This window comes from Echiichthys vipera (genome assembly GCF_963691815.1).
Source record: "Echiichthys vipera genome assembly, chromosome: 12".
NCBI lineage: Eukaryota > Metazoa > Chordata > Actinopteri > Perciformes > Trachinidae > Echiichthys > Echiichthys vipera.
This window is the reverse complement of record NC_139837.1, coordinates 21,779,172-21,795,356: the sequence shown is the minus strand read 5'-3', so window position 1 is coordinate 21,795,356 and position 16,185 is coordinate 21,779,172. Positions and strand designations below refer to the sequence as shown.

At 43.0% G+C, this 16,185-nt stretch overlaps 1 protein-coding gene across 2 annotated transcripts in view; it reads right to left on the bottom strand.

Moving 5' to 3' along the window:
• rab11fip5a (RAB11 family interacting protein 5a (class I)) overlaps positions 1-16,185 on the bottom strand; it is a 29,765-nt gene that overhangs the window by 6,022 nt on the left and 7,558 nt on the right. Inside the window, exons 2-4 of one of the 2 annotated variants that reach the window (XM_083924387.1) lie at positions 8,357-8,868; positions 6,260-6,836; positions 1,279-3,708 (exon numbers count right to left, since the gene is read on the bottom strand). In XM_083924387.1, the coding sequence (XP_083780513.1) occupies positions 1,279-3,708; positions 6,260-6,836; positions 8,357-8,868 (3,519 nt within the window). The remainder of the gene's footprint in view (positions 1-1,278; positions 3,709-6,259; positions 6,837-8,356; positions 8,869-16,185) is intronic. The other variant, XM_083924388.1, reaches the window with a different exon arrangement.

Sequence of the window (16,185 nt, the reverse complement as noted above, 5' to 3'; positions counted from 1 at the left end):
CTAAAAGAAAGGAACAAATCCCTCTTTAGTGAAAATGAGTGAGGCCACAGCTTGTGATAAAAGGTCACAAAAGACTCTGTTTTACAGAGGTCACAACCTTAAAAGGATCAAAACTGAGCTTTTATTCTGAAAATCACACACAACACATCCCTTATTTTAGTCTCTCTCTTGAGCGTTTGTTTTTTCATACCAGAGCCTTCTTGCACGGGCTAAACTATGCCACTGCTGCGTTGTTAAATTATTAAATTAAATCAATTTGCCTGCTGGCCAGTTCACTGACAAACAACCAGCTCTCTGTTCAGGTCAACCTGATGGATCTTCTCACTTATTTAATTATTTACTGCAGGGACTTGCATTCATTCAACCACAAACTTTATCACGTATACTTTTCTTTAGGTTTTATAGGTTCAGCTGTTATTTGAACACAACAGATTGTCCTGTGGACCTCCAGGATGGCACCAGACATGGATGTTACAGATCGACCTTTTGAAATCCCCAGAAACTCTTCATTTTAGTGATCAGGAGTAGAGAAGGTGAGACGTGTAAGAGTCTTCATTAAAGGAAATACTGGTGAAAATTGAAAGACCTAATTGCATGTGCTGGTGCAATCAAACATGTAGATTTGTGTTCAATGTGTTAATACCACGAGGTGAAAAGGAAATGCCATCAGTGACACAACAACACCTTCTTTGCCTCGTGGAAAACTTGGTTTCTGGTTGACATTCTTGACAAATGAGTGTTGCTACACTCTACTAGCTGGCCCTGCAGGGAGGGGTGGCATTGATGTGTATATCCGTGTAGTTGTGTTGGGAGGGAGGGAGGGAGTGAGTGTGTGTGTATGTGTGTGTGATTGTGTGTGTGGGGTAGGAATCAGGGCAAAATAATAACTGCTAATTGGCCCGAGGCTCTGTTTCCCCCTTCTGTTACCACAGAGCCAGGACATACACAAGACACCTGCAGAGGAGTCCTGTTAACACCAGTATGTGTGTGTGTGTGTGTGTGTGTGTGTGTGTGTGTGTGTGTGTGTGTGTGTGTGTGTGTGTGTGTGTGTGTGTGTGTGTGTGTGTGTGTGTGTGTGTGTGTGTGTCTTAAAGTGATGAAAAAGAGAAGGTCACACCACAAAAGAGAATCCCCTTGAGAGTCGGCGGCACAGATGAAAAGCAGCCGGAAGCGGAGCAGCAGAGGGAGACTGAAGAGACGACAGGATAGACATTTCTAGGAAGTGGGAAAAAAAGGTGTTTCCTATCCTCCCTTTTCACTGAGCACTTTCAACCTCACCTGTTCTGCTGATTGGCTGCCTGCTGCTGCTGCGTCTCCTGGAGCATTGGCTTTGGCGCTGCAGCGTGTGCCGTGCTGGGTGGTGACCTCGCCGTGGCGTTGGCAAGAGGAGGGAGGGACCAGAACGCTACGGGGGAACTGCTACTTTGAGGGGTTAGAGAGGGAGGAGAGGTGGTCAGAAAGGGGAGGTCAGGGTCAGGCTGAGCTGAGGAGGACTTCTGTATCGCACCGGGATCGCTCCCAAAGGAGGGCTGGAGGAGTTCGTCAAAGGCAGGTGTCAGTGTGCCCTCAGACTGGGTGCGGTAAAGTGTAGCACTTTGAGGGTATTTCAAGAACATGTCACCTAAAACGACATGGTGACTTTCCACACCTCCTTCGGTGAGCTTTCTTGTCGGTGCCACAGGGAGTAAACCAAAGTTATCACCTATCATGAAACTTGGATCTATTATGAAAGCCGTCTTGTCCTCGGCTCCACAGAAGGATTCTTCAGATTGGCTGGTGTGGTTGGTTTCTTCATTACATGGCTTGCATATGTTGGTGGAATCTTCTTGGACCAAAACAGCATCAGCAGGCGTCTGAATCTGACTCGCCTCACCGCAAAGAGTCGAGTTCGCAGAGTGCAGCGTCCCGTTTGGCTCCGAGCCGCTGGACCATATGGAGGACGGATGAGACGCACAGGTTTGATAGAGCTTTGAGTCGGTGCTGACGTAAAGGCTTTGGAAAAAGCTGCTGGTGCTCTGATCGGACGCCCGAGTGTGCAACAGTGTGTCGTCAAAGTCTCGGCTGGGACTGTTCGCAATGTAACTGGTGTTGAGGAAATCACCAAAAAGCCCAAATGGTATAGAGGGATGCTGGCTTGCATCCGGCCCTCTGGAACTAGTTCTCTCAGTGGGAGTGTCTGACGAACTCTGCCTCGCATCAGGGGAGGACGTTATGATGTGAAACGACGGGTGTGTGGAGAAGAGTTCATCATCTGGACTTGTCATCACATCCATATTGTTCCTCACAGGTACAGAGGAATCTTTTAACACTTTTGAAAAATCCTCAAGTTTCTCTCCATTTTCATCGTCAGGCTGTGAAGAGACTGGCGGTAGTTCTGAGATTTCCCGTAACAAGTCAGGGTTTGCCACCTGAGTAACTGCATCCTCACTTCCTGTCTCTCTCGCAGCGATCACAGGCTGCTGGTTATCGAGCACTGGGGACTGCAGTGCCGCTGGCCCCTCTAAACCGTTTAAATCTGCCTTTTCATCACCATCACTGCACTGAATAACACAGTGCTGGGCTACATCCATTAAAGACAGATCACCGGACGTGTCAGTAATATCATCTTCTGATTCGGAGGGCTTTGCATTTTTTTCAAAAGAGGATTTTTCAAAGCCCAGGGTGTTGCTTTCAAGGTTCTGTGCCTCCGCTTCCTCGGAGGAGGATGCAGAGAATTTGTCCGAATAAGAAGAGAAACAGGATAGGAAATCTTCTTCTGCTGAACTGCCGAGACCTGAAGAACCAGGATCTGGGGAGCAGCTGTTGAGCTTTACAGACGAGGCTTGGCAGGGGGCTTGATGCACATTAGTGTCGGTTAAATCATTAGTGTTAGTAGTGCTGTTAGCTTGATTAGTTTCAGTGCAAGCATCCAGTTTTGGTGAGTTGGCGGACGTGTTTAAAGCTGTGCTCTCACTCTCAAAGCTTGTGTGCTCTGGGATTGTCTCAAGAAATTGTGCAAATGTGTCAAGATGGCTGGTGACTTTATGTGCTTCATATACTGTGCAAGGTTGTTGATGTAGTGAGTGGTTCACATTAGTGTTTTGGTCTGTTATGGGTAGTATTGCTCCTTTATCACTGCAGTGTTCCAGTGGATGGTCACTGGGTGTGTTTTGCTGTGTTTTGCAGTCTGTGGTCAGATCCTCAGGAGACTGCAGCCTGCCAGCTGCAAACGCTTCAAAGGATTCGTCCCACTCTGAATCGGGGTCCATCTCCAAGGCAGACATAAAAGGGTTTGACAACTTTAAAAGTTTCTCCCCTTCGATGGGAGCCGGAGGAAGCGGTTGTTTCTCAGCTTTGGCCATCACTCCGCTCTTTGCAACGGTGCCAACGATGGAGTCCATGGTGGGGTTAGGGTTACTCGCCTGCGGAAAGAGTTGAGCTATGGGGGGCCGGGCACTGGAGAGATAGGGCAGAGGAGGCAGCGAAGGTTTTAGGGGCTGAGCGGTTAGCATGTGGTCATAGAAAGGGTTGTGCTTGACAGGAGAGAAGAAAGGGTTGCAGGGGGACATGGGAGGTGGTGTGGTCTGTGAGTGGCAAAAGGGGTTAGAGTGATGCAGCGAAGAAACCAGAGGGGTGGGATCTACAGAGGGCACCCGGGGGTCGTGACTGGGTGGAAGGGGTGGTGGGTGCGGGTCAGTGCTTGGCTCTAGTTTAGGTGACACCACCAGGCTGTGAAAGGAAGGGCACACAGTCCTTTTGATTATTGTGGGTTGTTCACACAGCCCAACTACAGGCCTGCAGTTCCTTTACTGTCTCAGTTCACATCTTAATGACACATTTTTACAGACTGGCTTCTGTTACACCCCGTTTATTCAAAATGTACGGCACTTTGTATTCCTTTAAACCCTATTTTAATTGAGCTCTTTCAGCTTTGTTGATTATAATTGAAGTTTTCTTTATTATCCAGCAGAAACGGAGCAACTCCGGCGCTCATTTGTAGCTTCTTCGACCTTCGATTAGTCCAGTATTAGCTCTGTTTTGGTCTCAGCCAACTCCTCAGGGAAACATCTGTATCTTTAGCTGATAAATGCTCCACTAACTAGTCTCGAACTGTGTTTATGTGCAAGTTCAGCAGACAGACTGAACCAAAACAGTAAAGCTGCAGGCAGGAAAACAATAAATTAAAACACGGTAAAGCGCTCCGTAGAGTCTGAGGGGAACAGCAGAGTCAAAAATACAGTGAGTTCATTACTACTAATGACCCCTTTCACATTGCAGGTATTTTCTAATTCATTGTTAAAAAAAAATACTAATTGGTGCAATTTGAACATCTTTTTCTGTTGTCTACAAACTAAATCTTACTGTCAGATTAATTAGAAAGGTACATTAATTGTTTAAATTAATTCACACATTCATTGGCTTATGATGTAATATTTTGCAGGAAAGTTGATGCAGCTGGGTGTAATGATTACTTAGTGCCGCTGGTGCCAACTTGGCAATTTTCCCTAAGGATATAAAAGCATGTGAGTGTGTAGGCCGTGAAAAAGTATAGTTACAGAGCTGGCAGAAAGGTGTTGAGTGTACTACGGTCCAGAATAGCTGACCTCCCTTCGATCAGCAGGTGCTTATCAGTCCAATATTTTGTTTACGCTCCGCGGATACAAACACTACGATACCGGGGTTGTTGTTTTGTCTTGGTTGAATAAATTGATGAAAATAAAAAGGCAGCTGTTTAAGGGTTCTTATAGACCTAAATTAAAGATTTATTTTATATAAGACTCCAATGCAAACTGCAGGAGCAATTCAACACAACAGTGAGCAGCACAGTGCAGCCGGTGACACCCTCCAGATAAATTACCCACCAAAGGAAGTGCTTGTGTTACAAGTGGAAATAAAATGAGATGGGGTCGTTTCTTTCCCTCCCCTCTCCACACAAAGACGACCACAAATATTGTTCCAGCTCACATCATCGTCCTCCCAATGAAAATGACATTATCACTGAACCGTGCACAAGGAGTTTATTTCACCAGAGCAGCTCCTCTCCTTCATCTGCATTGCAGATACCTGCTGTAACCAGAGACTGGACGTGTTCAGAGCTGGAGACAACTTCCAGCAGCCATGCAGGTACACAGGAAGTAAAAACTCTAAGAACTTCTCAACATAATGCTTCTTCTCTGACTAAAGATACAGAAATGTAACCCTGTTGTGATTTGGTCAATTTTATTCCAATTTAACCCTCTGTAATGTTTATCGGAGGACACAAAAGATATTCTTTACTGCAACCAATAAAACAGTGAATACTACACTTTAAAGGAATATCTTAACATTCTGGGAAACAGGCTTATCTTTTTTAGAAGTTAGATGTCTCTGTGTTAAGTAGCCGGAGTAAGGGGGCTATTAGCTTAGCATAAAGACTGGAAACGTATGGAAAAATCTAGCCTGTCTCCGTCTAAAGTTCAAAAACAGACTCATTAAAAGCACCAATTGCACGAAAGGGAAAATTGGGTAATTTAACTATTTCTTAGTGAAAAGAAAACCGGTAATGATCTACATATAACCAGCGGGGCTATAAAAAATGGACGTAGCCTCTCCATCGAGGTCCCTTCTCTCTACTTGATCCAATCGTATTCGCCTACGGGAGCCGCCATCTTGTCAGACTTTGACTCCTCCTCATTTCCTCTTAACAAAAAAGGGCATTGATGTGTCTTTGGGGGGAGGGAATACGTCAATCTGGCTGACGTTTCCTGAATTAGCAACATTTGCATCAGCGCCTGGGAGCTAGGCTAACAGAACGCGTTTATTACCGCGGATATTACAATGGCTCAGGGAGTGAAGTACAGGCAGCATTTATGAACTCTGATTTAAACTGATATTCAACACAGTACCATGCTCATAGACTGTAAAACATCGACCCTCACGGCCCGAATCCTCCCGGTGCTCCAGATTAGCATCTAGTGTATGTTTCATAGATAGTATGCTGTATTCAAGTCATGGTGCAAGTGCGGCTATTTAATTAGCATTACAGAGCTAACGTTAACACGGTGTGTTCCTAAACCATCTGTTTGTACAGTTGATCGAAGAACAAACCGTCTTGTCACTTATGGAAACACCACCACACGAATGATGGCAGTCCAGGTCGAGATTACTAATCCTGACAACTTTGAGTAAGTATGTTCTTGGTATTATCAGTTCTGTATCACGATACCTTGATATATGACAATTCATGATCATAGTGAATTATCGCCCCACTGTGAGTGTGTGATTACAGTGTGTATCTCACCTGGGTTTGCTGTTTGAGTCCTTAGATCCGAACCATCCCTTGTGTTTCTCCTCGTTGGCGGCGGTGGCGTGTTCAGACTCATCCTTGGACTGCCCTTTCCTTGCAGGATCACTCCTTCCGTGGGAGAAAAAGTTCCTCCTCTGCTTTTTCCCCTGGCTTTCCGACTCTACTGTGGAGGAGGAGGAGGAGGCAGATTTGGGCGGAGCGGCCTGTCCCAGCTTCTCCTCCTCATCCCCCAGCATGGGCCCGCTTTGCTCCAGGGCCGCCGCTATGGCAGCCTTCTCCTCCTCGCCGGGCTTGTCGAAAGACCAGCGACGACCATCTCCGACAGAGCTTTTGGGGAGGTCCGTGGAAGGTCTGAGGTTCTGCAGAGATGTGGAGAGAGGCAAAGTCTTCTGCAACAGTCCCAGGCCTAAAGAACCTGCAGGTTTTCCTGAGCCTGGGTCCAGGGGCTGGACATCGTGGGCATGGCTTCCGTTAACGCACACAGTGGGCTGAGGCACCGAGATAGTGATCTCACCGGGCTCATCGTCACCAAACTCACATCTGAGAGAGGACGACGTGTCTGCTGTGTGCTCTGAAATAACAAGGCAAATGAAAAGAGGTGGAGAGGAGAGAGCGTGAGAAAAAAGGGACGCAGATAATCAATGACCTCACTCACTTAAATCCGCTTAATTAGGGCATAAAGCCTTTCAATGGAGTAGACTGACAATATCTTCACCACAGGATGGATAAGCATCACCTGCAGACACACAGTAGGTGTAACAATGATTGTTTTCTAGTATAATGAGACTTGTTGCTCTGTGCTTCACACTGCAGCATCTCTCCGATCATAGTTAACGATGTTGACGGCACTCGGGAGAGCACACGTCTCCATAAAGTCAAAATACAGCCGCTTCACAGGTGGGATTTTCACCCGAAGTTACAAAAAATCTTCTGCAGGCACATTATCATCTTGTTTTATAACAGGAGATGCACACATTTCAGTATGTTAGCTTGTTATAGTGAGTTATATTTTAAGTGGCATCTTCCTGTTTTACTGCTCCTGTAACATGTACAAGCTGAAATCTTCACAGTCATCCATCTATCTTTTAATGGAGCTTCCTTTTCAGACTTAAGTGACAAGTGACTTTATAAACAAGAACACAAACTAAACCTCGAATGACTTATGCAGTTCTCACACACTGAGTGAACTGACGTGAAAGAATTTTGAGGAAGTGGTTTATTTCAAAATACATTTGACATAAATTACCGCGAAATTTAGTTACGGTTAAAGTTGCCTGTGCTTAGGACATGCTGCTACATTTCACTGTGGTTTACTGTAACTTACTGTAACTTACTTCAGTACGAAATGCTGCTACACTTCACTGTGCCATACTGTCACTTAGTTCTGTAGGAAATGCTGCTACATTTTTAACATTTTTAACACTTATAACTTATCGCTCCTTCTCACTTCTTTGGTTTGTACTTATTTCATTTCAATCTGCTGCTAAACTGAACAGTGCGTATTGTTGTATATTGTATATACCTACGCTTAACCACGATGTCTGTTGCACTCTGTCACACTTAGTTAATTGCTTGATTTATTTTACGTTAGCTTTATTTTGATTTGATTTATGTTTATGCTTATTGTTACTCTGATCCTTTCCCATCTTTGTATTGAAACTGTTGCAGAATAATTTCCCTTGGGATAAATAAAGCTTCTTGAATCTTGAATCTTGAATCTTGAAAGTTGTAAAGCTGAGGCAGAAGATTAGCGTCGATCTGAAACTATTAATCAGATTAACTGATTGACAGGAAAATAATCAGCAATTATTTCAATACTGGATTCACTCTAATAATTGTTCATGCAAAAATACTGGAAAAAAATCTCAAATTGATGCATTTCTTTATATCTTTGGGTTTTAGACACAAAGCTGATCTTTAATATGTCACCTTGGACTGAAAGTGGCGATGGGCATTTTTATACTATTATTTGACATTTCATACACTAAAGATTACATCACATCTGAACGTAAGAGTGTCGACTGAGGGAAAGGATGGATGACATAACAGTCGTATATGGTTCAGTGAGTGAAGACGAGGCCTCCTGCTCACCTGGGCTGATGTCGACTGTCAGGTTGCTGCTGTTGCTGGGTGAGTTGGAGAGGTCGGACACCACCACGCTGATGCCGGCCGTGGGACTGAGGCTCCCACCCCGGGATGACGACTCGCTGCTCTCTGAGCCCAGTGATGTGCTGGAACGCGTATCTGATGACTTCCTCAGCTTCCCTCTCAGGAAGTAGGTCCTCATCTTGCTCCGCCGGGCCTCGCCCCCCTCGTCGTCCTCGTAATCCTCCTCCCCGCCCCCATCACTCGGCAACCGCTGCCGCATCCGGTGAAGGGACCCGTAACCACTCGGTAGGACGGCGGACGCGGAGTCCTCGTCGCTGCATCTCCTCTTCCCCTTTATGCGCTCTTTCAGCTTGCCGAAGGTGGAGGCGCCCTTGTCCTTCATGACGAGGTCGTACATGCTGGCTGTCAGGTTGTTGCGGGTGAACTGGACGGTGACTTGAATGTCTCCTCGTTCCTTCTCCTTCTTCCCCGTCTTAGAGTTGAGCTTGTACCACCTGCAACAGAGAACAACATTTAATCCAGTAGTTGTTGGAAAGAAAAGAAATTCATTGTTGAACTCATTTATCAAGCACAAATGCAGAAGTGTTACTGGTTCAAGCCTCTCAAATATGATATATCTGCTGCTTTTCTCTGTTTAATATTGCACCTTTAATGTATTTGTGTTATGCGCACCACCTTGGGCTCTTTGGTGGACATTTTTCATTCTTTTCTGACTTTCATGAATGGATCAAAAACACTAACAAACTGAGTTTCTTGCCCTGGCTAGAGTTGTGGGTTGGAGAGGCTATTCTGCCTACTAGGTGCATTTCAGTGAGCCAATCACCAAGCTTCTATTACATGCAGCGTTAATGGTGAGAGAAAGATAACACAATCTGCAGCTTAAATGAATTCAGTCTGAAATTTAAGAGGAATTCAGCAACCACACAGACAAAGCATTTTGAATTCACCACCGCGCCTCATTTTCACCTACTTGCCTGCCGTAACAAATGAAACACAAAACAGGATTTAACAGAAGTTTAGTGTGTAGAAGTGACCATTAAATACCTTCAGAACCTTCAGGATCATTACATTATCTGCAACAGTACTGTTTTTCTATGCTAAGTAACTCGAAAGATGTGGGTGTTTTGGCAAGCAATGGTCTACCAAAATTTCAGTAGTCTACTAGTCGCAGGAAAAAACAACATTTGGAGCCATGTCTTGCCAAATTAAGTGAAAGTCTATGTGACTGGCTTTTAATTTGAAGATAAATACATTTTATTACTGTCTGAAATAATTTGCCGGTGTCATTAATAGACGGCAGACTTATTATGTTGAATTATGTTATTCAGTCGCTGAGGCTGTACTTAGGGGGAAATATGTAAAAGAAAAGGGAGTGCAGAATATGAAAAAAGAGCCCCTCCCACTTCACAACACATTGAAATCTTCACTGCAATAATGGTTAAATAACTAAAAATAAACATGATAGAAATAGGATTCAGTGTGGGAAAAGTATTAAATTACAAATGGACACATTTTTTTACAATTTACGACCTAATTGGAACACTTCACTCAATGCTCAACTAAATAATGACTGTGTGAAGTAATGACTGTATTGTTATCATGAATGGGGCTAATCTGTCCTCACACAGGGTAAAGAGCGTGTCCTACTAATGCACCACAAGTCTGTGTGTGTCCAGACATCCCACAATACCTTGGGGAGGCCTCTCGTCATTGTCATCAGAGCGGGTAAACAAGAACAATGGAGTAAAACAATGCTCCTCTCTGACTGAACAGTTTAACAGTGAGTGTCCTACAGAAATAGGACCGTGAGCTCCTTCACTTGACGGGCACAGAGGAGCAGTTCTTAGAAATGCTGTGCACCGGTGGGCGTAACCGCGGCAACAACTTCACCACACTGTGACTCATGGGAAAGTCTCGTCTGCTCTGTTGTGACCGGTAAAAATAACAAAAAAACATGGTATGGCTGAGAAAATTCCCCCAGTTAACATGTGTTTCTGACACTTGGTGCTGCCAACGGGAAGTTATCAGTTCAGGGAGCAAAGACTGAAAACTGGGCCTGAAACTAACCACCTGCTTTTATTTTGTCACTTCCTGTGCTACGGGGCTATTTTCACCTCACACCTCCACCACAGTGCCTTTCTCTATTGTTCATGAATACGCTCTGGGGCACTGAGTGACACACACCCACACAAATTTCACAAAAGGGTTCAAATGAATCTATGATCCATCTCTAAAGTGAGATTCCGGTGTGAAATCATCCCAGGGTCTTTTTAGGCAAATTGAGTCATCAAATAAGCCATCGAGACAATTTTTTTCGTGTATGAACTATAAACGTAGATTTTCTGGAGAGTCGCTAACAGCCTGTCGCGGCTAACACAGATTAGTTTGGGGCAGCGAGTTGGGCGCATTACAACGCCGTTTTAAACCACTAATACTGCTCCACATAACACCAAACCTCTGCAGTAGCATGAGAAGAGTCCTGACACATTAACCAAAGCACGTGAATAAGTATACGAACATGGAGTTTATAAAAAGAATGTTTTGAAAGACTTACCTACTGGCACCAGTACCAGCTGCTCCATTCAAATCTATTACCAATGTCTTTTGCTGGAATAAATCATCAATGGGCTCCTTCCCTTTGGATTGCTTTTGATAATTGACTTGAATGGAGGAGCTGGTACAGGGGCCAGTAGGTAAGTCTTTCAAAACACTCTTAATAAACTCCATGTTCACAAACTACGTTGTTGGTGCCTCGGTTAATGTACCAGAACTCTGCTCATGCTACTGCAGAGGTTTGGTGGTTTTTGGAGCAGTATTAGTGGTTAAAAGGGTGTTTTAATGCGTTCAACTCACCGCCCTGAGTTTATCCGTGTTAGCTGCAGCAGGCTGTTAGCGTCTCTCCGGAAAATCGTTCATATACTAAAAAAATTGTCTCAATGGCTTATTTGATGACCTAATTTCCCTAAAAAAGACCCTGAGATGATTTTTTACCGGAATTTCACTTTAACTCAATTAAATGCAATTAAATGTAGCTTTGCACAAATGCAAAACAACAGGATGTTCCAGGAGGTAAAGTAACCCAAATTCTGCTTCATAAACAACTAAAAGGCCCCAGTGTGTTGAGTCAACAAGAAAACCTAAATGTCATGCGGTGGAAATGTGCAACTGAAGAAAAGTCACAAGAACGGAGGTTTAAACCTCAAAGAGTAGATATGAAAGAAAACGAGAAACTGAAACAAACCCACTGATGTGCGAAGGATCTGAGAAAGGAACCTCACACATTAACTGCTCAGTTATCTTAAAAACCAGAGAGCTTTTTATTTCCCCCCCACAAGATTTCCTCCTTTTTTCCCCCTCTTACCATCAGTATGACTGTGCAGAAACTCGACAAGGCAGAAAATGAACACAGGGCACAACACAAACACTTCTAAATTAAGGCTGCAGAATGGTCATCTTCTCTCTTCTCAACCAAAATGTGATTTTATAAACTGTTAATTAATATTGTGCTTTAAGGATGCTCATATTTGTTTTTATCAATACTAAAATATTACAATAATAAATAATATTATTGATGGTGCACTAGAACCCCCATTTGAGAAACTCCTGTGTGAATTTAAGCCTTAGCAAATGAAAAATACTGAGTATTTTATCAATTTATTGACAATTTTAGTGCACAATGTTTGTAAACTCAAGATGACATCAGATGTGCTGAAAATGTTGAGGTAGTATATGATTTAATCACAATACCAGTCCACTGAAAGATGATAAATGATCATATGAAATTACCACCCAGTCCTAGTCTAAACCCGGAGCCCTTATTTCCAGGTCCTGTTCAGTTCTAACATAGTTTCTTGATTTTATAGGAAGAGAAACAGATTAGTTCCCTTCTCTAGCAAATACATGAATGCAAAGTCCTTTAATTCACAGCACAGGCTGTTATGCAATCATCCTCGTCTTGACCTCGAGTGCAGCCCTGAAAACACGGTAACACCCAAGGAGAACGCCAGTGAAAACAATTAGTAGACGAACTCCTTCCAGCACGAAACACTGAGAACCACAAGCAACAAACAGGTGGAGCCCGGAGCACAGGAGAGAGAGGAATGCAGTTACTTTTTATAGCTCCACAGGAACAACCAACATTACATCTCAAATGAGTAAACAACAAATGTGCAACATGAGCAACCATCAGAAATTTTTTAATTCATCCACACATCATTCACAGCCTTTAAAAAGACGTAGGAATGAGTGACACTCCCCTGAAGCAAGTGCATCTACAGTTTAATCGGGATATTAACTTTGGAGCATTTCACTAAACCAAATCCTGAATTTCTATTTCCTTGCGGGAGTCGTCCCAAAGGGGTCAATAAAGAGAAGTCTAACTCTTAACTTGTCGTGTCTTTTTAATTGTTTGGAGGCATCCAAAAAAGACAAAAGCTGTTGCTCAATTGTAAAAACCAGTGCCTCTACCTCACATGCCTGTTGGGTGTGGACTCAAGTTTCACATCGATGCTCCAACAATAGTATCAGACCTCCTCCTGATTCAGCAGCCAACTCCCTGTAGCCAAGGTGGGGCTCGAATTCCAAACACAGGACCTGGTGTGAGGGTTTTCTTTTGCAGTATTAAAGCTACTACTACCATCATCGTACCATAGGCCATGCAGGGAATGGAATTTAGGGCACTATTCATGAAGGAAGTCTGCCTCTCTGCCTCTACCTCTGTTTGTTTTTTTTTTTTAGAAGATCATGGAGCTAAAACATGCAAATTTGTGATTCATGTGTGTTGAAGTTATTTGACTTAGAAATGTTCTATTGCAATATAGGTCATTTCATTTCTTGTTATATATCAGCATATGTACCTGTATATAGAGCATGCATTCTGATAATTCAATGAATAAATAATTTATATGAAATAATCACCGGGTAAAGTCTGTTTTTGTTAGATCTGTATTTTATTAAAGGAACTATTACTATTGGATTAGTGGATTTAATGGACAGATGTTTCTTGGAGATAATTCTCAGCATTACAAAAACTTAACATCTTAACAACTTAACAACTTAAGAAATCTTAAGAATAAAACAGCCCACTAGTCAACTAATCAACTAAGAATACATACTCTAGTGTGAAATAAATACTTGACAAATGAGAAGCATTTCTCATTTTATTAGGGAACTTCAATGCAAAGTCAAGGGTAATTGTAGAGAAAAAAATAAATATTTTTTTCCAGTTATACACTGACGATGTTTGTATGTATTCACAAAAATAGTGTGACGTGAAAATAAAACTGCAATCTTCAAATTATATTCCCTTGAAATAGTTTGTGAGCTATAAATTCGGACCAGGTAACTGTACATCACGATATATTCCTATATGATGTGATCACAATGCGATTCTATTGAAAGACATTTTCATATTGAATTACTGCCCAGCTCTATGAAAACGGTTCATGTAAAAACTTTCCGCTGACTGAAAACATTTGAGAAGTAATCTTTGAAGACGTTGCAGTAAAAAGTAACATTCCTATTTATGTACGTGCACCTGTGTTTGTGGGTCGTGATGCAACTCATGAGAAAGCCTGACAACAACAGATGTACACGTAAGTAGGCCTGAATGCAGAAACTGCAACAGAGACAAAAACAGCAGCCTACACTGTGAAGCCCACATACTAGGGCAGATTCTGTTACCCAGTTTCCAAAAGCACCGTCCCACACAGATGTCTGCTGGAAAGCTTGTTTTGTTATAAAAAGCCACAGAACAGTGTATGAACATCTTCATGACCAAATGCACTGCCTGCTTTTTTGGAGTTTGTGGGAGTCTTCTTTTTTTATTTGTATAAACAGTCCCATTCCAGAGCTGCAGAGCATGACTGCATATCTGCTTCCCCATCTTACAAAAACAGGAAATCACAACACTCCACCCCATCCCAGCATGACACCATCTCCTCATCTACCCCCACCTCCCTCATCCACTGAGGAATTGATAGGAACATTTTTCTCTCTGAGCTGCCTTCTTCTGAGCTTACAAAGTCTTCCGTGGAACAATTCGATCGCTAGAAACCACCCTACAAGGCAGGACCGGGCTGAAATTACAAGACAAGTAGGCTATCAACCTTTTTTATCCAGCATGTACCGAGTCTCTGAGGGGCTGTGTGGTATCAGAGCCACGCAGAAGAGACTCCCTGAAATAAAACTGGTGCCAAGGGCGTAGGAATGTGTCGACTGTGGGATTTAGCGATGCACTAAACTCACCAAACATATTGGTATTTAAGGCTATAGATCGCTCGGAGGTGCTTCCTTTTTTGGTTGAGGAGTGTGCTGTGAGGCTCAAGGGCCTCTACAGGGGCCACAAGAGCTTGATGCACAAGCAAATGAAGACGAGAGCTTCAGCACCCTGACACATTTAGAAACAAAACAAATAGGGTCATTCTCGCAGTTCTATGAGGCTGTACTTCTAGGCAGAGCGGTGCTTTGAGCTAACGTCATCATGCTGACATGCATTGCAAAACCTCATATCAACCTACTGCAAGACTTGCTTCTTGACAACCTATACCAACCTTAACTATTCAAGTTCATTGCCTAACCGCAACCATCTAACTGCAGCAATCTAACTTGAACAATTCAAGGTTAATACCTAACCGTAACAGCTAACCTTAACTATTCAAGTTCAATGCCTAACCACAACCATCTAACTGCAGCAATCGAACTTGAACAATTCAAGGTTAATACCTAACCGTAACAGCTAACCTTAACTATTCAAGTTCAATGTCTAACCGTAACCATGTCGCAAGACTTTTGCAAATCTTGGGTTACCACCTCGACATGACCATTTTCAATTCAAGACAAACGTTATCTCAAGACACTTTACATATAGTGTAGGTAAAAACCCCACTCTATGACTTATTTATGATTTACAGATTTTCAGCATAGCATGCTAAACATGTAATTAGAAATAAACACTAAGCACAGCTGAGGTGGACTGGAATGTCACTGGTTTTGAAGACATTTCGTCTTAAACTAAAGTATTAGACACATTTTGACCTGTTGAAAGTCAGATGATTGAAAATCTGTTGAAAGTCAGATGATTCCCAAAAGTCAATAGAACCTAAACCAAACCAAACAGTTTTTCACAACATGCCCAAGTTAGAAAAGGCTTCCTGGCTGAAAGGCCTGTAGGACTGGAAACATAATTCAGAGTTTTGTTGTATGGGATCGTCATTTTTCTTTAGGTTTTTATCCACAGAAATGGGGACTGAAACATTAGACTGGGTTCATTAGGATAAATAGCCATTCAGAAAGCTCAACTGTCCCTGATTCAGCAAAACAGTCGAAGGCAAGGTCCCGCTAGAGTCAACAGTGCTGAGCACACAGTAAAAACTACAATCCACGGTCAGATGGCGCTCCGAGAATGGCCCAAACAGGCAGATTAGCGGCTTAGTGTGTCAAGCCTCTTATAGAAGATGCAAGGTAGGTTAGTGATGCTCCTTCATTTGAATTATCAAGTGGACACTTCCCATTGCATCTCTCAATAATATGAGCCAACAAACCCTCCAGGAGCACTGTGGGTAATGCTGGTAATGTGGCCTGAATTCCTGCCTCATCAGCAGAAGTAGCAGCGAGACTCAGACCACATTCCACATCTGGATGCGATGAGCTCTAACCTCAGCACCAACTCCCTCCCAATACTTTCATACAACCAGGCATTGTGTCTTAAAACCAAACCTCCTCAGGCCCACAGTGATAAAAAAAGTAACAAGGAAATTGTTATTCTATTTGTGAAAAGTTCATGTATCAGACATAAAAACAAAGGGAAACAA